Source organism: Cydia pomonella, chromosome 9, assembly GCF_033807575.1.
Source record: "Cydia pomonella isolate Wapato2018A chromosome 9, ilCydPomo1, whole genome shotgun sequence".
NCBI classification, from domain to species: domain Eukaryota; kingdom Metazoa; phylum Arthropoda; class Insecta; order Lepidoptera; family Tortricidae; genus Cydia; species Cydia pomonella.
In genome coordinates this window covers 5,222,090-5,246,740 of record NC_084711.1, presented here as the reverse complement: position 1 = coordinate 5,246,740, position 24,651 = coordinate 5,222,090, and the positions used below count along the sequence as shown (strand labels likewise).

At 35.1% G+C, this 24,651-nt stretch overlaps 1 protein-coding gene across 1 annotated transcript in view; it reads left to right on the top strand.

Moving 5' to 3' along the window:
• LOC133521193 (nitric oxide synthase-like) overlaps nucleotides 1–24,651 on the top strand; it is a 47,302-nt gene that overhangs the window by 20,713 nt on the left and 1,938 nt on the right. Inside the window, exons 2-21 of the mRNA XM_061856023.1 lie at nucleotides 4,832–4,965; nucleotides 6,173–6,335; nucleotides 9,719–9,810; nucleotides 12,022–12,163; nucleotides 13,836–13,975; nucleotides 18,380–18,554; nucleotides 18,960–19,141; nucleotides 19,344–19,458; nucleotides 19,734–19,958; nucleotides 20,304–20,408; nucleotides 21,112–21,188; nucleotides 21,285–21,385; nucleotides 21,469–21,695; nucleotides 21,836–22,078; nucleotides 22,163–22,313; nucleotides 22,597–22,766; nucleotides 22,845–23,055; nucleotides 23,146–23,236; nucleotides 23,434–23,707; nucleotides 24,324–24,515. Of these exons, the coding sequence (XP_061712007.1) occupies nucleotides 4,832–4,965; nucleotides 6,173–6,335; nucleotides 9,719–9,810; nucleotides 12,022–12,163; nucleotides 13,836–13,975; nucleotides 18,380–18,554; nucleotides 18,960–19,141; nucleotides 19,344–19,458; nucleotides 19,734–19,958; nucleotides 20,304–20,408; nucleotides 21,112–21,188; nucleotides 21,285–21,385; nucleotides 21,469–21,695; nucleotides 21,836–22,078; nucleotides 22,163–22,313; nucleotides 22,597–22,766; nucleotides 22,845–23,055; nucleotides 23,146–23,236; nucleotides 23,434–23,707; nucleotides 24,324–24,515 (3,210 nt within the window). The remainder of the gene's footprint in view (nucleotides 1–4,831; nucleotides 4,966–6,172; nucleotides 6,336–9,718; nucleotides 9,811–12,021; nucleotides 12,164–13,835; nucleotides 13,976–18,379; nucleotides 18,555–18,959; nucleotides 19,142–19,343; nucleotides 19,459–19,733; nucleotides 19,959–20,303; nucleotides 20,409–21,111; nucleotides 21,189–21,284; nucleotides 21,386–21,468; nucleotides 21,696–21,835; nucleotides 22,079–22,162; nucleotides 22,314–22,596; nucleotides 22,767–22,844; nucleotides 23,056–23,145; nucleotides 23,237–23,433; nucleotides 23,708–24,323; nucleotides 24,516–24,651) is intronic.

Here is a 24,651-nt window from a genome sequence, read left to right as displayed (position 1 = left end):
GAAGCAAAAATCATTAGTTTTAGGGGCGGCACTCCACACATGTAACAAAAAGTTAAAAAAGATCAAGTAAAATCGACGTGTGGCATCATTTGATAGGTCTTTAAAGATAACAATAAAGGCCTTACTTAAGCAGCCGAACGATAACAACGGGTTTTGATTCAGTGAACAGGTTTGGAAATAATCGCTCCGAATGTCAAAATATTGTGTTTTATATTGTATGAAGAAACTGAACCCTCTTTTATGAGAACCACTCCCACTGCCCCTTTTTATTTTAGTTTCATGGTTATCAAGCTATCCAACGACAAGAAAAATAAAACCACTTGGGCTCAGTCTGCCCTTTACTTCGATGTAATAAGAAACTTTTTTTAGCATAGTGCAGCCACTAATGAATTTCTGGACACAAGCTTGTATATTACTTGTTTCTTGGTCGCAACTTCACAACTAACAGGCAAAAGGTCCAGCAAGAATAGTCAGAGCAATATGTAGGAATAATTAAGATATCATATAAGTAGATTATATATAGACTTGGAGAATTTAACAACTAGAGACGCCTTGTCTGTAATTTTCTGTACAAAACAGTCTGCCGATTTCTGCGCGGGAGGGGCACGTCAAATAGCCATGTCAGATAAACGTCAGTCCATACAATACATATGACCATTGACCGAGGTTTCCAACAGAGGGGTAGAGGGGGGGGGGCTCTTAAAGGGGACTTCGGTTGTTAAATCTTCTAAGTCGAACTATGAAGGCATTATTAAGTTAGATCATCATCTCCTTCTTATACACGATGTAAGAGATCTTGCTAAGATGTCTACTCAGTTTTACCAAGCTGATATCATAGGCGATAAATCAACTCGTAGATTTGACATCTTAATAGAACACTACTGAGCATAAAATATGTTAAAATATTTTAGTATAATGGCGAAGGTAATCATTAAACCAACAACAACATAATCAACGTTATCTGCTACGCGTTTTGTTTGCGGTGCGTTACCACAAAATGCTTTTAACTAGGAGATTAAAATGTAATCGACATACAATATTGCACTCAATATTAATTTACGTAAATTGTAAGCTAGAAAGGTACTTTTATTAAACTTTGTACTTAGTTGTTTATAAATAAAATAAAAAATAAAAATATTTTTATTCAGTAGCTTAAAAAACAAATTACAATATCTATAAGTGAGAAAACACTTGTGCTAAGAGAGCACCGCTCTTCCACGCGGTTAATTTAGAGTAACTTAGATGTAGAAAGTATGTTAAACTATAGAAAAGTAACAGATACCTAACAACATTTTTTCATTTACAAAATTTTTAACAAGACACTATTATGATACAAGAGATGCATTGGGTACTTAATATAAAATAGACGTGTGTGTGTGTGTGTGTATGTGTGTGTGCGTGCGTGCGTGCGCGCGCGTGTGTGTGTGTGTGTGTGTGTGTGTGTGTGTGTGTATGTGTGTGTGTGTTTACCTGCCGTACTACAAGAAATCAATAAATTTACTCTAGATAACACTACGAGCATGTTTCTTTTTCCTGTATTTGAGGACAGCTATGTCTTTAATCATCTCTTAATAAAATAATATTAAACCTTCTTGATAAACCAATATTAATTATTCTTGATGTCTAATGACTAGTTGGTGCCTTTGCCAATTCTTGGGGTGAGATTGCCAAGCGAACGCCAGAGGACCTACCGCGAAAATCTAAAATTCTTTAGCTGCTTCTCTCTTACATATTCGTGGGATAGAGAGGCAGGTGACGAACTTTCAATTGTTCGATCTTTGCGGTAGACCTTATGCTCAAGTGAGCCTTAGCAAAATGCCGGGCAACGCTAAGCAGATGATAACTCTTCTTGGTTTTATTCACCAGTATCATTCTACAAATCTATTATTATTACAGCAATCGTGTAGCAGTTGTCGAAAATTTACATTAACCATAATTACTTATCGATAGGGGTTCGAAGGCATTGTGTCTCCGACTACGCGTGTAATCAAGCTTCTCGGCTTCAATGAGTCTATGTATGTATGCCGGTAATATGTACGTTACGTGACGTATTGTTGGATAGATATGGGCCGGGTGATCAATTGCGGCCAGGTAGTTATACCGTTATACTTAAGATGCTCCTCATGCGGTTCGATTTTATGTTAATGTTACTGGTTTAGTATTTACGATGTGGTTAATTATTATTATTTTCTTTATTCATTCAATATCTTAGGTTAGGATTTTTTATAATATGGATATAAAAGTAAAATATAAAAACACTTACAAATCAATACAAAAGATATAAACACATTATAAAAAACCTAACCTAGGGTGCCGCCAGCAGCGGGGCAGGGCCCAAGCTGCCGGTGGTCAGGGCCGCAGAGAGAGGAACCGACGCACTATACGCGCCGTGTCCAAAATTATTATTATTATTAAATCGTTTATATCAGCTAAAGCCCATAAAAGTGTTAGTATAACACAAAACAACTTACAAGACCATTGTTAGTACATACAGAAATCAGAAAAACCGGAGGAGCATAAAAATAATAAAATGTTATAATGTTAAGCTGATGGTCCCGGGTTCAAATCCTGGTAAGGGCATTTATTCGTGTGATGAGCATGGATATTTGTTCCTGAGTCATGGGTGTTTTCTATGTATTTAAGTATTTATAAATATTTATATATTATATATATCGTTGTCTAAGTACCTTCAACACAAGCCTTATTGAGCTTACTGTGGGACTTAGTCAATTTGTGTAATAATGTCCTATAATATTTATTTATTATTATTATTTATTAATACCTTAAGGTCTGTTTTTGTATTTAATAAACCTACATACTACTTTGATGTTTAGCGGTTTGCTACTAGAATAATAAATATGGTATATTTAAAAAATAACTGCTACCAGTCAATTAGTACCCATTTTACTCATAAATATATCTAATTACTTGATTTAGGTGTATGGATAACTTAAACAAAATTTATCTTATCTTGGTCTACATATATTGGTTTAGACTGAAATTTAAATAAGCTGTAAATTATTCAAATGATTACAAAGATTTAAATATAATAGGTACGAATTCATATATGTGGTGGTTATAAATTAGCTTCCGATATTTTAAGAGATGGTACTTATCATTAACACAATTAAGTTTAAATAGAAATAAAGAAAACATTTCGTATGATATTCTTGTTTTTATTTACCGAACAATATAAATAAATTATTAATCATCCTAAAAATAATCATCGTGTGCATTCATTGTGCATTTAAATGATGCTTAACAATTTCCGTCATGTCAACAATTTTATCAACGTGAAGTGGCCAGTAAGTAAGTAAGAGTAAGGTAAAAGAGGTTCTAGAATCTGTTCAATGAGGTCTTATTTAATTATCTCATTAACAAAGTGTGTTAAGTAGCAATTTTTTTTTAAGCATTAAACCTATTATGTTTCATACTTAAATATGTTCCAGGAGATGAATACTATCAGCTTTAAAAATATTGGTTACTAATTTGTTAGCACCTGATACAGTGTGTATTTTTGATATAACCACAAACTTAAACTAGACGTAGGTTTTAGTGCTATAAAACAATTTTGAAAGATATTTTTAATTTAGTCTTAACTACCAGAGCATATTTTTTTAACGATAATATTTCGAGCGGCAATGTAACTCGCACATCATTGTCACTTGTGACAGTTATGACGTCACGTGACGTATTTAATTAAATGCGACATTTTGAGTTAAAACATAGTACTGATACATTGCTTGCTGTATTATTTTGTATAGAAAAATAAAAGTCGTCCATTTTTTCTAAAATCTATGAAAGTGTGTTCATTCAAGCCTTAACTAACTGCCCTTTGATTATGCAGTTGTATCAAAAATACACGCTGTATAAACTTGGAACTTAAGTACCATATCAATATCACAAAATATTTTCAGTAATTTGTTTTTTGTATTTTCATTCATTGGCGAAACAGTATTTAGTAAAGTATTTTTCAGTAAAACAGACACAGAATTATGCGTTAGTTATGTTTGTGATACCGCTTTTATAATTCTCTACTTACTCGTATTGCATTTCACATACAGCATAAATGAATATCTTTACGTAAGTGTATCAGACCTTTATAAAATCAAACAAATTTAATATTAACTACGGTTTTCGAACTATTAAGTGATAAAATTGCACACCCAATTTCATCATCTAATTGTAAGCCTGTGGCCAGTAGTGGGATGTATATTGGACTGAAGTAATGTTGAATGACATAGGTATTCGTAAATTAATAACAGTTCATCGAACAGGTAGGTAGCAGCTAACTCAACAAAAAATATTACAATGGATCTACGAATAATTATATCAAGGTCCGTCTTTTTTTCTTTCGTTTTTGCGAGATTGAGTTAAGCATAGCGTGTGATGCAAAGGGAATGATAATTGATCAGTAGTCAGCTATTAATGGTAGAGTTATAATTTCTCAATTAAAACATGCTTTTAAAGGTCCATACCTACCTACCCATTTACCCTAACGTTTTTATTCTCTAAGAATAATAACTACTTAAGAGTTTAGTAACCTGTTTGTGATCGTCACTACCGGCCTAGGTGTCAATAAAGTCATACGGCTACGTCTGAAAATGAAGATACGGACGACAATATGTAAACACCTTAATATAGCACGTGTATTTTTGATACGACCGAATAACCAAAGGGTAGTTGGTTAGAGCTTTAATGGACACACTTCGATTGGTTTTGTAAATGGGCATTAAAGTTGTGTAACTAGAGTATACATATTTTTGGAACTGTGTTCGTATCGATATTTTTAGACGTGACTGTACATTTACATTTACTTGGTACATTTTAGGAGTCCCGCTGCACTCGCGTCGTGTGCTCGGGCAGCGTCATCGACATCCCGCGGCCCGACGCCGTGCGCACCCCCGACGAGATCTACTGCGACGCCGAAAAGTTCTTCAAGGAATACTACGCGTCAATACGCAGGTACGGATCAACATTGATAACCCTAAGCCACTAGAAAATACACTAGGGTAAATCAATTTTTTTTTTATTTCTCCTTCCCATTTTCCAACACACAAGAGGACAACTCTTAAAACTCTCAATCTCGATATTGAAATTTAACAAAAATGTTTTTTGTGGTAGTTATAAGCCCTTTGAGCGTGATGAAATATTTCTTCTAACAAACTGGGCCCCTACTATCCCTTGGACAACGGAACAGAATAACAACAAAAAATGTTGATTCCGGTATATAATGTTGGTTTGGCCTAGTGGGTAGTGACCCTGCCTACGAAGCTGATGGTCCCGGGTTCAAATCCTGGTGACGAGCATGGATATTTGTTCCTGAGTCATGGGTGTTTTCTATGTATTTAAGTATTTATAAATATTTATATATTATATATATCGTTGTCTAAGTACCCTCAATACAAGCCTTATTGAGGTTACTGTGGGACTTAGTCAATTTGTGTAATAATGTCCTATAATATTTATATTTATTTGTTATTATTTATTTATATAGGGGTGGATCAAAGTCAAATCAAGCACATCGTATTATGGTGTTATTAGTGTTGAAAAGTTAACTATAAAAAAAATTAATACCGTCACTAGTTTAAGAACCTTTGTTAAGAACTCAATCTTGAAACGTTGTAATATGTATGCATCTTTTTGCTTGACAACAGTATAAGCTAGTTTTTTTCGCAAGCGATAACTTCAAAATAAATCGTTTGGGAAACGATGCATTTGACAAATCTTTGACGAAATTCGGACAGTATACAAAAGTGACACCCACTGAAATGTACTCAGCCTTATTCATGCCTTAAGCCATCCTAGTGCAATATAGTGCAATATATTCTATGATAATATGTTCCAAATGCAGTAATGCATCCATGAGTGTACAATCTGTGCATGTGTCACACGTGTGCATCAGCTTCAATTTCAACTCTAAATTGAGATGAGATGGAATAACGTGCGTTCAAAATATTTTCACAAGCTTTTTTCCATTAAAACACTGCTAAAGATAAAAGCAAAAACTTAAAAGAAACAGTGCGAAACGTTGCGGAAAAGCTATTATTTGCATAGTGATTAAAATACGTTTTATGAAACCATTTGCAGCCGTTATTCACTCTTTCAACTTTAAAATCACGTGTACAAGGTTTTAATTACTTTGATAGTTAATAATGTTATATGTTTGCAGAGAAAATTCGGATGCGCACATGACTAGGCTGCAGGAAGTTAAGGCGCAGTTGGAAACAAAAGGCACGTACAATTTGAAGAGCCCTGAACTGGTGTACGCGACAAAGCTAGCATGGAGAAACGCGACGCGATGTATTGGCCGGATACAATGGAAGAAATTGCAGGTTAATATGATTTTATTTAAAATAAATAACACAGATTAAAAAAAATCATTCGTTTCATATTTAGTCATTTCGACTCCTAACATTGAGTGCGAAAGAACGGTTGGAACTAATAATTTTCCAAAATTGCGAAATTTCAACATGGAAACATTTCGGACACTTCTCATATTTTTGTATCGGATTCAAAATCTTGCCATCTCCAAAGTTTACTTTATTTCCTGCGTAATTTTCCTAAAATTTCAGGGAAATTTTTCAACTAAATTTAAATTAAAAATTTTCAGCAACTTGTATATTTGTAGTTAGAACGTTGTTATAGACTAATATTACATTTAATACGATTACTGCCCCCACCTAAGCAGAATATTATTGCCATCATTTTATAAATTACAAATACGCGTATGCATTTTTCTAAAGTATATTCCGGGCAAGTAAACTTCGTATACTTCAAAAGTATGTAAATTGGGTTGAATAAAAAACCATGTCACGGCAATTTTTCCTTTATTTATTTTTCTCAATCAATACGAGATTGTGAGTAGAAATAATCAAAAAATTTGGATATACCTAATGTAAATGATACATTTTTATTATTATAAACATTAATTATACACTTTCTTCCGAACACCCATACATTATTATTAGTTCGATTCGACTCACTCATGCTCGATATAGTTACGATTTGAACGGCATTCCAGGTTACTAAGGGTTCTGAGGGGAACCCGAGAACCACAAGAACCGCAAATCATGACAACCGGGCTGATACGTGATGCCTTTATAAGCTATCAGAGGGCCTACCACGAACAATTTATTTCTACCGTTCGTGTATTTACCTGTCTATCGCTTGAAATGCAAGTATGACATATGCAGATAACGAAATTTCCAATTCCGATTTTTGCGGCCTGGCCCTTATAGCCATGGTACTTATACTCGATTTGATCTCAACATTTGTTACATGCACTTGCCTGCCTTGTACCTAATTTGTATTTTAGTACGTTACTAAACATGTGCGCAGTTTATGCAAACCTCCACAAAATAGATAATGCGGCATACGTAAATAAGGCGGACTCTCTAGTAAACCAGATACTTGAGGAACAAAAACATTTATTTATATATCTGTTCCTTTTTTATAGACATTAATCATTATGCCTACATACACACTAATCATCCGGGGATTCCTAGAGGAAACGAAGAAATAAATCTTCTTAAATTTTGCTTACAGGTATAGCGAGAATACAAAACGTAATTCGATTTCTGTCTCTTTTTAAGTCCCGGCATATCACGTAATGCAGATAATTTTATCGTTGTCATTCATAATTTACAAAAACCTAAATTTTCAAACATTCGTGTCGTGTCTTGCTTTGACTGGCGCCGATTTCCTTTGGACATAAACAAGGTAACGTTTGAAATGTAAATTACTTTAGGGATTTAAAAATGGGATTGTTTTAACATCGTTTTTTTTTCGTACTCGTTGAATTCAGAGAGGCAATCTGCACTTCGTGAACAGAAATAATAGAGCGTTGATGATGTCTCTACAGCGTTTTCATCCAAATAAAAAAGAGCTATCGTAGTTCATAATCATAAATTCTTTGGTTTTCGTTCAGCCGGAGCCATGTTTGAATACAAGTAGCGTGAAGAAACGCATTGGGGGTAAAGGTATATTAAAATTTTAAGAAAAAGAAGTAAAGATACGTGCGTTTTGTAAAATACAGGGTGAAATAGTTGATTGACCATACGATGAGGGGTGAATATACTGAATATGTGGATCATACTGAACAACTTTTACTATGGGGCCAGCCACGAATTCGCGAAATAAATCAGCTGTTTCATAGAAAACATGGACATGTGATTCACCAAAATGTATGAGACAGCAGATTTTTTTTACAATTTCGGGGTTGGTTCCATAGAAATAGTTGTTCAGTACCCCTAGTGTAAATAAATTCGATTTCGAAACGTGACGTACGCGTTTGCGTTTAGTCTCATTTTGTATTGGATTTAGAAAGAGCGCGCCAAGCGGGACGTTTTGGAAACTCAAAATCCTATACAAAATGAGACTTAACGTAAACGCGTTCGTCACGTTATGATGTCGATCAAATTTACACTAGGGGTACAGAATCACCTACATATCCACTCCTCGGCGTATGGTCCAACATAACAATTTCAAAGTTCTGAAAGTGTATAATTTACACCCAAAAATCGAGATACACGAACTATTGAAATATTATAATTGGTCTGATGATATATTCTGAACAATTAATTAGATTTTTTTTTTATTAGCATAAATTTTACATTATGATCAAAAAGGTTAAAATACAAATTGAAAAATTTTAGGGTAGAAAGAGGGGTTTCAATCCATTTGTGGATTAATTAGATTGGTGCTAGTTGTTTACTTTTAACTGGAATTTTAGGTGCGCTTAAACCGTAAATATAAACCAACTTATTCGTAATATTTCTTTGAGTTCACCGCAAAGAACACATGTAAACTTTTAATTAGGGTTACAAAGTTAAAGACCGGCGTCAACTTATAACGAGCCTGAGATGGGACGCCATTTGTATCACGTTAGGTTTAAAATGGGACATTTTGTAGGTACTTATTAACTTTTTATGAGATTTCGTAATCAAACTGACTGTAAACTAGCTTCAAAGTTTAGTGAGGCTATAAAAAACATTGTGAGCTCACTGCTCTTATTATACTTCTTTTAATTAAGAGGAACTGCTTTCAACCAACCTTACCTGTACTATGATTTTTGAGGAGGTGGACAACCGCTTTTCCATACAAAAGTAGTCCTCCCTAGATGTTCACAAAACGAAAAACATTTTTACACAATTTGATCTATAATTGGTACCATAGCAATGTCCTTTGTTTGAATTTTCTCAATTTTTTGACTATTATTAGATTTAGGAGCGTAAATAAAAAATCATAGAACGATAAAATAAACGAAGGGGCATAGCTGTGGTTATTATACAATAAATTGTGTAATAGTACGTTATAGTGCCAATTACATCCACACTCCTCCAGGCCTAATATCAAACGATATCGGGCTCGATATCGGAAAGTGTGGATGTAATTGGCGCTTATGATACAAGTGCGAAAAGTAGGAATTCGAAACGAGTGGCGATAAATTCGACACAAGTTGCGGATTACCTTTACGCACGTGTATCGTATAACGTTGTACAGTTCATATTGTCCTTTTAATTCCGCACATGTATCGTAATATAATTTTCCATAATGTCAATATCCCGGAAGGAAAATGGGGACTACGTTTGGATGGAGAAGCGCTCGTCCACTATCCTCTTAATACTGTCACGACTCCGCTGAGCTTATTTTAACTCGAATAAATATCATGAGAAAAAATAAACAATGTAACATTACAAAACCTTTATTTTTCCAGGTCTTCGATTGTAGAGAAGTAACAACTGCAAAAGGAATGTTCGAGGCGCTTTGTACGCATATCAAATACGCGACGAATAAAGGAAATATCCGGTATGAACTCCATTCATCTGATCCAATGTCAGAGCTCACAAATCACTTCTACATCTAAAGATGCCGAACGGAGATCATGATAAAACGCCATGCTGAGATAAAAAAATGTGATAGTATCGAATTGGGCCGTAATACCTTTTATTGCAAGCGTGTTACCGTTTTATACCAAGGTGACTAGTTTATCAGTGTAGGTATTCGTAATGGTGAACAATCGTTTCACAAACAACAATTGACAAATACTCAGTTTACAAACAAAGTTTGACAAAATAATGATTTCTAAAATCGTTTTATAAATTTATTTACTAACTTATTTTAGAAAAGATGTAACTGACAAAAAGCTTTATTTTAAAATATTCATCGAAAAGCGATCCTATAATCTTTTTAATTTTTATTTTAAAAATGCAAAAGATGTCTACTTAAACGTACTAGTTAGGGAGGCGAGGTAGCTAAATGGCGTAATTCAACGGCGCCGTCGAGACCTATCAAAATCGAAAGATAAAATAATTTCGAAAAGAAAAGCTCTTATGGTAAAAACCATTATAGCGGTGGGTTTGGCGTGTACGGTTTTTCAAAAATGTTAAAAAAAACAGTTACTTGGGCATTCTCGAGCGCGTCAGATATTCATACTACGTATGCCCCAAGTGCCTCTGATAACAACGGTATACTAATCTGCCGCTTTGCGTGGTGGGGGTAGGAATTTAAAGTAGTCAAAAATGCAAAAATAAAAAAACACTCGAGCGCGTCAGATTTTCGGAAGGGGTGTTAAGTAGGCCCCAAGGATGCTCCCTTTAAAAAAACTGACAATTTCGGCGTGACGATAAGTTACGATGAATTTTTGAAAATGCAAAAAAAAAAAGTTTTTTTGAAATACTCGAGCGCGTCAGATTTTCATAGGGGAGGTTTATCTCGGTATCCTGAAAGCATATTTTCTTAATCTGACAAAAATGTTGGTGGGTTCTCTTAATCTGACCGAAAAAGGTTTTTTGGTTTCTTTTTTTTCCTTTCTTTCTCCTAGATAAAACGGGGATTTTAAGAATGACAATAAAGCGATAGATGCAACCAACGTACGGTACGTCCAAAAAACAATTTGAGGATCAACAGGCTATTGAATAATATACATACATGAAACTGTACATGTTAATAATACTTTTGTATACAGATACGCGTAACTTTTTCCGAACCCACGAAAATTGTCGAGAAGCTTTAACACCCTCAGTTTTCGAGATATACTCAAAAAACCGGGAGTTTGAGTTTTTATGATGCTTCAAGTCAAAAAGTTTTAACTTTGGACAAAAATGTAAAGAGACCTTTTTTGTGTAAAATAAAATTACCTTTTTTGTTTATTTAACCTTTTTTTTGTAAAATGTATCGTTCGCGACTTATATGCCGCAACGCGTTTTTCGGAAGACGAAATGGCTCCTCCACACTTCCGGTCATGCGGAAACCGGCAGATTTTGTATTTTTAGTAAGTTTTAGATTATATTCTTCAAAATAAAAAAATAAAAAATAGCGCTCGAGAATGCCGGATTAACGTTTTTTTTTTACAAGTTCGCGACCCTATAACTCGGCGGCGTCAAGGACTTATCGTCAGATTAGTTAAATTTAGTCTTAAAACACTAAAATCAACCCCCAATATCTTAATCTGACGCGCTCGAGTATTTCAGACTATCGATTTTTTTTTTTACTAATCTGATCGTCTATCCTAGGCGCGCGTCACTACATATACTAAATACTTTACAAGGTTGTTCTATTAGGTCTAAGGTATCTCTCATATCTTAAACTGCCACGCTCGAGTATTACCGAAAATTCCCCTATTCGCCTCCCTTCCTATACCTATTGTTTGGTAAAAACTTTGGGAAATCATTACCTACTGGGTTAGGTTACGTTAGAACTGCGCCTCTCAAACTTAACCTTATCAATCGAATGTCTCACAATTTTATTTTGTGATTTTGAAAAATTGTTATTTGATCGAACATATGACATAACCTTTTCTAAACGAAATTTTAACATCATAATCGCTTACAAATTAGAGCTATGTAATGTCATTAGCTTGGTTACCTTGTCTTTACGTACGGTATATTAACTGTATAAGCATTACCAGTTAAATATGATAATAAGTACTATGATTATTGTAATTTTTGCAATCATGGGTTTCAAAGATCGTGAATGATCACCCGTCATTACATAAAACTCCTTATCATCTGTCAACAGATCGGCAATCACCATTTTTCCCCAACGCACAGACGGCATGCATGACTACAGGATATGGAACCCACAGCTCATCAACTACGCGGGCTACGTGCAAGAAGACGGATCAGTCTTAGGCGACCCTGGCAGAGTCGAATTCACAAATGTAAGTAAAACACTCAAGGCATTTTCTGTGGGCAATCTTATTTACGGATGCTATATAGTACAAATAGTTACAATACGTCTGCGGGATGGAGCATTTTCTCTGTTTTTTAACTCTTAGCTATACTTTGCAAGGTGAATATAATATAATTATATTATAACGAGCAACTTTTACTATGGAGTAGGATGGTTGCGAATAACCTTGCCTGTTTGACAGATTTTTGCAAATCAGATGTCGATATACATATTAATATAGATTTGGCGACTTTGGCCATCACCATCTATTTGATGCTGACTGCACAAATCTTGAAATCCCGAAACAAGATCTCTTTAAGATATACTTGCAACTGGAGATACTATCTATAGAGAATGAGCTCAAAGAATCAGATCAATTCTTAAAAATAGTTGCTTACTCTACGCAGTGCCAAACAAATGAACGCTACGATGTTACCGTTGTTATCCATTGTTTACCTGCGAATTGAGCGTATCCTATAAATATAGGTCATTAATTCAAAACTAATAGTTCGCCCCGAACTGAGAACTCGTGGTTCACCAAACATTATATAGAGTAGATTCATAGACATCAATTTAACTTTTGACACGATTAAATAAAAATATGGAAATTCAAGATGGCTGCGGTTTATTTTATAATTTCGACTACGGATTTTTGTTACGCCTTTCAGATCCTCATACATCAATTTTCATTATGATTATTCTCTTCGCTTCGCTCGCTCGTAGAATAAAACTTAAAACTATTACATTTAGGCTGTTGAATAGATAAAAGAGGAACCGGCAAAATGAGCTGGTGGACCTAAGTCGATTAGATGCGGTTGTAGACGAGTCAAATTCACGGATGTGATCTAATCAACGTGGTCATTTCCTAGCCAATGTGGTTCGGGATTAGGAAATGAACCGAAATAGGAATTTCCATTTCGCCGGCTTCGCACGACTAATCATTTGACCAGTGATTGTAGTGTACGTTTCACGTACACTGTTAGTCCTGACCATACTATGGGAATTAAAAAAAGTTATACCGTTGTTAAGTAATTTATGACAAATTCGTTGCATAGATGCTCCCATGAACTTGGTTATAAGTACCTACAGTTGAATTCACAAACATCTTTACAAGCCAACATTCCAAAAATATATTTACACGCCTCTAAGACACTGGTAATAAGCTCGTTTAAAGATATTTTTGGAACGTTTGGCTTGTAAAGACGTTTGTGAACTCGACCTTCATTAGATCTCACAAGTCACAACTTTTTAGGTGCGAGACTTTTTATTTTTTTATATTTTATTTGTTACGTTTTTGATGGAATGTTTTTTAAGCAATAAGTGGAGGGTATGGGATTAGTTACTTAGTTTCATTAACGTTCCATCTAGTTTATATTATATGTTGTCTCTGAAAGTGATTGTTTGTAAAAACTTGATCCATATTGCATAAAAAACCTGAAGGTTCAAAATTGGTAAATCTTTATTTTTAGAATGTGTATATTAGTAAACATTGACTTAAACACTCACTCAAACGGCAAAGAGCCAAAATCTGTTCAACATTTGTACACGTCATCCGTCTATCCCACGAGATTTAACCGCCAATTATACTTAAAAATTAACTTTAACTTCAGTTTTGTTAACTTGTCATCAAAAACTCAAGTTTATTTTTAAATTTCGATTAGATCTGCATAAAGCTGGGATGGAAGCCGCCATACACGATGTGGGACATTTTGCCGCTGGTGCTGCAGGCCGACGGCAAAGAGCCAGAGTTCTTCGATTTACCCCGGGATATTGTATTGGAAGTCCAGATGGAACATCCTGAGTAAGTACGAGTATTATATCAACCCCCATATTCATTTAAACTAGTATAATGAGAATTCCTAATACTAGTCAAAGTTTCCTTTCTAGAACAGTTAAAACGAATTTTTATAAAATAAAAAAACAGTTTTTATGCCATCACGGTCACATCACCTACTTTTTTAGCTCTATTCTATTTATTATATTGAAAGTGTCTAAATATACGTGTTTTTCTAATAATTCTCTGGTACTTTATTTCGTACATGGTGTGAAATAATTTATTTTAATAAATACAAGAAAAATCCCTATTAGTGTACAGCGAGCCTGACAGAAAATACATAAAGGCAATATAACTAAAGAGAATTTGAAATAGAGGTGGACTGTCAAAGAAGAAGAGTTAATTTACTGGCATTTTTAGACACATGATTAAAAGTTTTAAAACGCCATTTGTCTGTCTGTCTTTGATCCTTATTCTTTGACTGATATGTGTTAAATTTGTTAAATATGAATAAGTGGCGCCATCTTACCGGGCATAACCCAAAGGTTGTGGCGCCGCCACTCGAGATGATGCCGCCATAACTTTGGCGTTTGATCTAAGTATTAGATGGCGCCACTTTTTGATATTTAACAAAATAAAAGCGGCCAAGTGCGAGTCGGACTCGCGCATGAAGGGTTCCGTACCATTTAAGGCGTATTAAAAAAAAATCTACTTGCTAGATCTTGTTCAACATTTTACCACTTTGGACACACATTTTACCACTTTGGAACTGTCTCTCGCGCAAACTATTCAGTTTAGAAAAAAATGATGTTAGGAACCTAAATATCATTTTTGAAGACCTATCCATAGATACCCCACACGTATGGGTTTGATGAAAAAAATTTTTTTTTAATTTATTGACGTATTAAAAAAAAACTATTCACTAGATCTCGTTCAAACCAATTTTCGGTGGAAGTTTGCATGGTAATGTATATCATATATTTTTTTTAGATTTTTCATTCTGTTATTTTAGAAGTTACAGGGGGGGGACACACATTTTTTCACTTTGGAAGTGTCTCTCGCGCAAACTATTCAGTTTAGAAAAAAATGATATTAGAAACCTAAATATCATTTTTGAAGACCTATCCATAGATACCCCACACGTATGGGTTTGATGAAAAAAATTTTTTTTTTAAATTTTTATGACGTATTAAAAAAAAACTACTTACTAGATCTCGTTCGAACCAATTTTCGGTGGAAGTTTGCATGGCAATGTATATCATATATTTTTTTTAGATTTTTCATTCTGTTATTTTAGAAGTTACAGGGGGGGGGACACACATTTTTTCACTTTGGAAGTGTCTCTCGCGCAAACTATTCAGTTTAGAAAAAAATGATATTAGAAACCTAAATATCATTTTTGAAGACCTATCCATAGATACCCCACACGTATGGGTTTGATGAAAAATTTTTTTTTTTTAATTTTTATGACGTATTAAAAAAAAACTACTTACTAGATCTCGTTCGAACCAATTTTCGGTGGAAGTTTGCATGGCAATGTATATCATATTTTTTTTTTAGATTTTTCATTCTGTTATTTTAGAAGTTACGGGGGGGGGGACACACTTTTTACCACTTTGGAAGTGTCTCTCGCGCAAACTTTTCAGTTTAGAAAAAAATGATATTAGAAACCTCAATATCATTTTTAAAGACCTATCCATAGATACCCCACACGTATGAGTTTGATGAAAAAAGATTTTTTGAGTTTCAGTTCTAAGTATGGGGAACCCCCAAAATTTATTGTTTTTTTTCTATTTTTGTGTGAACATCATAATGCGGTTCATAGAATACATCTACTTACCAAGTTTGAACAGTATAGCTTTTATAGTTTCGGAAAAAAGTGGCTGTGACAGAATCGGACAGACAGACGGACATGACGAATCTATAAGGGTTCCGTTTTTTGCCATTTGGCTACGGAACCCTAAAAAGGATAAGGATCAAAGTCAAATGGCGCCCTAAAAGTTTGGATCATGTGTCGAAAGATGACAGTAAAACTGTAGCTCAATGTTTTCTTTGTTAATCCACCACTATTACAAATTCTCTTTGATATAACTAGACTAACGTAAAGGCAATATAAGGAGACTGCAAAGAATACGTGTTCATACCTACATACTATATTTATTTTGCTTTTCTATCTGTTTAATCGTATTGCATAATGTTGGACAGAAACAAATAACTATAAATATACATTAAGTCTTGTCAGTCACTTTATTGCCGACATAAATTAAACCTATTATTTTAAATAGTTACAGGTACTTACAAAGTTGTTACCTAATTTTCATACCTGATGAAACAGAATAATGAAATGATAATTTATTGATGTGTAGGAAGATGAATACCGTATAATGTTATACTACCGAGAAGTAATCGGTTGATTGTATATTTTATGGATCAATGATCATAAAGGGGAACGTCATTGTTCTACATGGGTGATGTGTAAGACATTACGTATTGATGTCAAACGTAGGCGAAATGACGATGGGATAACACACGGGATACGCGTACGTAAATAAACTTGGTAATTAAATTGACGTTAGAAAGGTGATTCAGAAATTAATTTTGTAGATGTTTTCTTTTACAAGATTCCGCGTATGTCCGTACTGTAAACAAACACATTTCTATGGTAATTATCCAGATTCGTGAGTACGTGGGTACATTCATTCAAATGCTGGCATTTAATTTTAAATTGAATGAATTGCATAGACTTCTGTGGGTACTTCGTTTGTTATCTCGTAAAACACTTACTACTCTTCTTTCTCGAACATGAGCGTGAGTTCGTCACACTTATATTAATAGAGCAACGGCCCGATTGGAAGAATGAGATACGATAACGATAAGTTCTGGTTTAGATAAGTTTTCATTTAGATATCGTTTGTATGTCGTATAATTGACAGAAGCAGCTCGATTCGGGCAATCAATGCCGCAATTATTGGGATCACAGCGGAATCGAAATAAATGTCAATTTTGACATGTCGTTAAGTTATCGATCTTTTAAAGATCTTTCCAAGATCTTAAACGTGTCTTAATCATTCTTTGAATCAGGCCGCAAGTTGTTTTATCTGTTTTGAATTAAAAATATAATTCCAATTACACTACATGATAAGTTACAAGCTTTCATGAACCGAGCCACTGATGTTATCCCGCAAGGAAACACTCCCGTACCCTTCCGCAAACCGCACCGCAGATTGCCCGATGTTCCCCATTGGCATACCTTTGATACAAACTTTACATACCTATCAAATGCCGCTAATATGTTTGTGACACTGACTTGAAACATTTCTCAATTTGTACATAGATAAAGCGTTACTCATGATATTTTTTTAAGAAATATACTTTACTCTTTTAAATTTGGCATGGTCGTAGTAATTTATAATCCGATGATTTCTGGAACTCGGGGGCTAATTCCACTTTACATTGTGACATTAAAATGATATCTAAATATCAGTAGCGCGGGCATTTCACTTGTACCTTATCTGTTTTGACGCAAGCAAGACGCACGGGCGACTGATTTAAATATCATTAAGATAAAATAGGCCTCCCGGTCTAATTGTAGGCATGCATGAAAACGAAGTCATCGCCTACGCTAGAATATAGGTAGGTACTGGATAAAAAGCTCAGCTCAGTCTCTATTCAAACATTGATTGGGAAATAAACGTAGATAGTTAGAGAAACGCTGCTAGAATTTTACGATCTTTATTCTAAAGTGCATTACGTGAGACAAACCACGATGAAGAAAGAGATATTGTGTTTATCATATTCCAAGAAAATAACATTTCAAGTTCAATGACACCAACAACAACATGCTTCTCAATGTTTTTAGAAGACAAGCACTAATAATACCTCTTTTGTATATACTTACATCTGCCCATTTGACGTACTTACTAACCCTCTTTGAAAAACAGTAAGAACTTAATTTTGGCAAACGAAACATCGGAGAACACGTTTTCGGAACATCCCCGCCTGCCCGAGATATGATGTTTCGCAGTCTATTTATCAAGGTAATATTTCCGTACATGTTCGAGAAAAATAATATTACCTGCTGTTGAACCTTATATGCTGTCCCTTAATGTATATAAGGCGAGCCGAGGTCGACATGTAAATTTATCGATTTAAGTTTCTATTGAGGTAACTTTATGCAATTGTGCATGAGGAGTGGCACCACGCGCGGGGTTACATGCTTTTATCAGATGGTTGTAATTGTGCAGTAAAATTAGTTTTATTTATATGGTAAATATATATAGGGTGGCATTTTTCCCTTTTGATGCATATTACATTTTATAGTCTATCACACTCAATTCTATGAACGGGAACTTTACCTAACTATACTAAGTATTCTCCCTACAGATTTTAAAGTCCTTTTTTAAATGTTATTATTAATTTGTACTTTCCCAGATTGGACTGGTTCAAAGAGCTCGGCCTGCGCTGGTACGCGCTGCCTGCCGTCGCCAACATGAGACTGGACTGCGGAGGCATCGAGTTCACCGCCACCGCGTTCAACGGCTGGTACATGGGCACCGAGATCGGCTGCCGCAACTTCTGCGACGCCAGCCGCTTAAATATATTGGAAGTGCGTATATGTTTTTGAACACTATACTTCTATTAACCTGCAATAGACACTGTAATGTCATGAAGAATTGAATCTTAGTAACAGGAATAATTATGACCCGGACGTTTGGACAACGTTTAAGGAAATTTGCAGAGTGGATACTCGTGTCATGGATGATCAGCGCATGCAGGAAAGATTTCGCTAGAGTGTTAATCGAATTTAATGGAATCTTAAATTCACTAGGCTATTGGTTTATAGGCGGGACTAACTACCTACTGGGCTATCGGGTATAAAACCAGATATTAGCCTTTACCAAAAGTTATTACATTTTTATTGCAATCCAACCAGCAATTGACTCTTGGCTCTAAGCTATTCCTCTTTATTCGTAACTTTCGTGCTTGTCTTAAAATGTATACAAATTCGCAGAAAGTAGCGCTGAAAATGGGCCTCGAGACTACTTCGGCGGTATCCCTGTGGAAAGACCAGGCAGTGGTGGAGATCAACAAAGCCGTGTTGCACAGTTTCCACAGGGACATCGTGTCCATCGTGGATCACCATTCTGCCTCCGAGCAGTTTATGAAGCATTTGGAAAACGAAAACAAGGCTAGGTTGGTTAAATCTATTTCTAAACCAAATAATGTGTGGAACAATTTAAAGTGAACTTAAGCCTAAATATTATCCCATAAAAGAACTCCCATATTTTAAGCATATACTTAGACTTTGACTTTGTGGTTTTCCTTCGTGTTTACTGGGTCTTTATTTGAAATAACTTTGTGTTTGTTTGTAAGGTAATCTATATTATTTTTTCAGGGGTGGGTGCCCAGCTGACTGGGTCTGGATTGTTCCTCCGCTTTCATCGTCCTTAACACAAGTGTTTCACCAAGAAATGGCTAATTATTACATGAAACCGTCTTACGAGTATCAAGTAAGTTAACGCTTTATCAATTTACTTTAAAGTTGAAAATACATATTAAGGATCGAACTCCTTAGTGCAACGGAAGCTTTTGTGCAGGCTATGGCCAGAAATCAGCACTTATAGTAAAACTTATCTATAAACTCGGTTTATCTTTGTAACAGCTTTGTCAACGCCAGCTTCGTGCTAAATTATTTATAAGCCAATTTTATGGAAATTATGTTACGTTAAACCAATGTATTTTTTGTTTTTCTTATCCTCATTACACTATCCTATTTTTTACGTAGACTGATCCTTGGAAAAAATACAATTGGGAAAAATCAGGAGAAAAGCCACATCGAAAATTCCACTTCAAGCAAATAGCACGAGCCGTCAAGTTCACGTCCAAACTGTTCACCACGGCGTTGTCTCGTCGCGTCAAGGTCACCATTCTCTATGCCACAGAGACAGGCAAATCTGAACAATATGCCAAAGAATTAGGGACTATATTTGGACACGCTTTTAATGCTCAGGTGAGTTGGCACTAATTTGTAAACTGTTACAAATTGAATTGTTCGCCGTAAACGAAGCTTAAAATTTTATGTTTGACCTTACGTACGTAATCCTTATTATAACGATGGCATTATGTAAGTCTACAAATGGTCCCTTCAGTGCACAGGTGTGTAACCATTAGTATGGAACATAATCCGCTCATTGTACTATTTAATAGTAGTAGGTCAAAACTATAAAATAGAGATCCTCTCAGAAAGTTGTTGATGATACGGTTGGCTGACTGGTCATTACTAATAAGTTTATAACGAAAATTAAATTTGATAAATAAGGGACAGCTCATAATTATGATTGGTAATTTTTTCTAGGTTTTCGCTATGGATGAATATGACATGTTCTCCATTGAACACGAAACGCTGATTTTGATCGTTACCTCAACATTCGGTAATGGAGAACCTCCTGCGAATGGCCAGGTAAAAATAACATATTTTTTTAAATTAAACTTAACGCGTCTTAATTTTACTCTCACTTTTACCTCAAAAGTAAACAACATAATTAATCAAGGTTAACGTAAGTATAGTGTTCGAGTGGAGAAGACGCCGCCCCTCGTCTTCTTTCTTTGCTCAGCAGTGGAACACTATATTTTAATAATTTTTACAGTACATATGGTGCTACTTTACCGCACTAGTGCGAAAATTAGCATATTACGTTACTATGTCGAACATTTAAAGGGCCATATGTACTGTAAAACATTGTACGATACATGTGCGAATAGGTAATTCGCAACTCGTGTCGATTTAAAACACTCCCTTCGGTCGTTTATCACCACTCGTTTCGAATTTCCTATTTTTCGCACTTGTATCTTAATGTACTATTAAGTGTCCCTATTTATTGCTATTTTAACTGTGTACGTTATTTAAATAATTTTATTGTAATATGGATCATAAAGTTATAAAGATCAGAAGTTTCTGTAATAAAGAATAGAATATGAATATGAATATGAATATAGTAGGCTAAGAAAAAGAAAATGTAAGTCTACCAAAATGCTAATTATTTTCGATGAAAGGAGTTTCATTGATTTCAATAATTAGACCATTAAAAATTGGATGTAATGTTTACAAAATATTAACCTAGTGTAAACTTTCAATTACTTAACGTGAATTCTTTGTTTTACAGGATTTTATAGACCATCTTTTCCAAATGCAAAACATGGAAAATGAACTAGATGGCTCTCAAAGCGCTCCCAGCCCAGGGTAAATATTATACAAAATATTAAATAAATGATTTACTTCGATCTATAACATTACGACCCGACCATCAAGCATTCTAACATGTTTCTTTTTTGACAGTTTCAGAACACCAACACCAAAATCTTTAATGAGAACTAACAGCGTCATGTCACCTCCACCGACATGCAAAAGACCTCTTTCGCGCGTGGAATCCAATAGAAGTAAGAAATATTATGTTAAGGCTTTTATAAGCTTAGGATATTTAAACAAGGGTTGTTTTATATCTTTACATTTTTACACACAGGTACAACCGGAGACTCATCTCTCGAACATCTTGGTCCGTTGAGTAATGTCAGCTTCGCAGTGTTTGGTCTGGGATCCAGCGCATATCCCAAGTTTGCGAATTTTGCCAAAACTGTCGACAGAGTTTTGGGTGAATTGGGAGGAGAAAGGATCTTGGAAATTGCCACTGGTGATGAAATGTTTGCACAAGAACAAGAGTTTCGTGCTTGGTCTTCTAAAATATTCCAGGTATACCTCGTTGTATACGTGTAAAAATAAAAGTAATTTAAGGACTAAAGTTGATCCTGACATTTGAAACTTGAAACACTCAGTTTCCATATACCTAGAATTATAAATATTAATTATTTACTAACATCAAATAATTGTAGGTTGCTGCCGAAACATTCTGCGTAGAAGAAACTATGCTAATGGATGCCAAAAACGCAATTTCTAAACTGCCGCTAACCGAAGAAACCGTCAGATTCGGAAAACCATCTACGACTGTATCTATGAAGCAGGCCCTTGAGAGTACCTATAAAAGACAAGTTATTCCTAGTATGGTCAAGAAAATCAAACGTCTAGGCGATCACACTGAAGACCGAGAAACCATATTTGTAGATATGCAGCCAAGAGTAAGTTCATTCATATAATAACCCTTTTAATTAAAATTAGAAAATACCATGTTTATAAATAATACAATTTTTATAATCTTTCAGGATGAAGTCAAATACGACCCAGGAGATCATCTTGGAGTTATGCCTTGCAACCGTGAAGAAATTGTAAACTCGGTGTTAAAAAGACTAAAAGAGACCGACTTCGACGTCCCTGTACAACTGCAAATGATGAAGGAAACACTTTCGCCTCTTGGTAAGACCAGACGTTAACTTGTACCGTAAAACCACTTAACTATAGTCCAGTACTACAACTGTGGTCCATAAAGTTTACAATGAAATATCAATACCAATCTTATTTTTGGTGTTGTCTGGGTTTTTTCTTCGATTTATGAAAATATTGTGCTTAAGAAGAAATTAAATTCAATTTTGTTGGAAGGTTTTGAACTATAGTTGGATTGATTTAAAATAGAAAAACGAAATGTATGAACATACGTATTCATAGAGTTAATTAATAATAACTAAGATCCATTTTATAGGTTCATCAAAGACGTGGGAGAAACATGAACGCATACCCGCCGTGTCTATCCGAGACCTGTTTACTCGTTTCCTAGACATAACAACTCCACCACCTACAACTGTTTTGAAGTACTTAGCCAAAGCTTGTTCTGACGAAAAAGACACGTTGAAAATAAATGAGCTAATTCTGGTAAGACATCTTAAAGCAAAGCCTATAAATTATTCTCTTTTTTTGGGAAATAGAATTATTTATTATTTTTTATTTCAGGATTCTGAAAAGTATGACGAATGGAAGCATTTCAACGTCCCCCATTTAGGGGAAGTTTTAGAGGAGTTGCCATCTTGCAAGCCTCAGGGTTCACTTCTAGCAGCGCTTCTGCCTACCTTACAACCAAGATTCTATTCTATTTCTTCGTCGCCACTCGCGCACCCGAAACATATACATCTCACTGTAGCTATCGTATTTTACAAAGTTCGAAGTAAGTTCTTATTTACCCAACGCTAGTAATGCACTCTGACTGCTCTTATCAGCTCATCGTAATTTTCATTAATTTCTTGTTATATTTCAGATGGTGAAGGTCCAGTCCATTACGGAGTTTGCTCAAACTATTTAAAGAATCTCAAAGAAAATAAGGACGAAATATTCGTTTTTATAAGACGGTAAGATGCTGTTTCCAAAAAAAGAATATAATACTTATAGTGCAGTGTAAATCCTTGGCGGATACAACCATATTTTTAATACCTACCTGGTAGTTGTAGGTATGGTTACATGAAGGAACTAAAATAATATAGCTTTAATTATGTTAAGAAGAGTTAACATTACGGAATCAATCCAATTTTTATTTTTATATTTACAGTGCACCAAACTTCCATTTGCCAAAGAGCTTGTCGGTACCTCTCATCTTAATTGGGCCCGGTTCTGGTATCGCCCCACTGAGAGGATTCTGGCATCACAGAAAATACCAAATAAAGGAACTAAGTAAAAAGGAGAAGATCGGACAAGTTTGGTTATTCTTCGGGTGTCGAACTAAGGGAATGGATATATACAGAGTTGAAAAGGAACAAGCTGTTAGAGAAGGGACTCTTAACAGAGTGTTCTTGGCTCTTTCAAGAGAAGCAAAGAAGGACAAGGTTATCTATTAACTGTATTTGAACTTTTTGTCTTTCCCATTATGAATATCTGGCATTTTTTCTCTTTATATTGTAAACCGAACACACTATTTGTAGCCATGATCTTACTCGTACTCTGGTTGTCTCGCACATTCGGGTTACATTGACTCTGGAGGGTAACTTTGTAAACAGGATTCATTCAGATTCGGTTTTATTATTGCATTGAAATTATGTCATCTGGTACTTATAGTTAACCATCCACATTTTTTTATATTTTATTAGACCCTTGCATTTTTCGTTTGGGGCAAAGCTACCTTTTGTCGGGTCTAAGTAATCTGACGGCTGGTATTTGGACACAACATAGCGTGTTAAATAGTAGTAGCGATTCGATAATTAATATAATAAAATAGTTAAAACCGTCGGCACAATAGCTTAAGTCACACCATTTAAATTATGAAAGCAATTTCCTTCCCCGAAATAGACTCTTAAAGAACAATCTCTTAAAGGGTTGTCAACATGGAGTTACAAGCGGTCATAGGCATCGGTAACCGCTTACCATTGGGCGGGCGTATACTTTGTTGCCACTGACGTAATATTAAAAGAAGGTATCACTTCAATAACAAACATTTTATTGCAGAAATACGTCCAAGACCACTTAAGAGAGGAGGGACAAGCAATAACCAGAATGCTCATGGAGGAGGGCGGACACTTCTATGTGTGTGGAGACTGCAAGATGGCGGAAGAGGTGCAACAGACGTTGAAGCAGATACTGCAACAGCACACCAACTTCTCGGAGCTCGAGGCGGAACATTTCATAATGAGCTTAATGGTAACTTGTTTCACAAAGTACATTTTTACGCTCATTCTTTAAGTACGGTTTTAGAATATGGGCACTTTAGTACTCAGTCGTATAAACTTTAAGCGTTGTAGAACGAGTTCTTTCCTTTTAACGACAAATTATACTC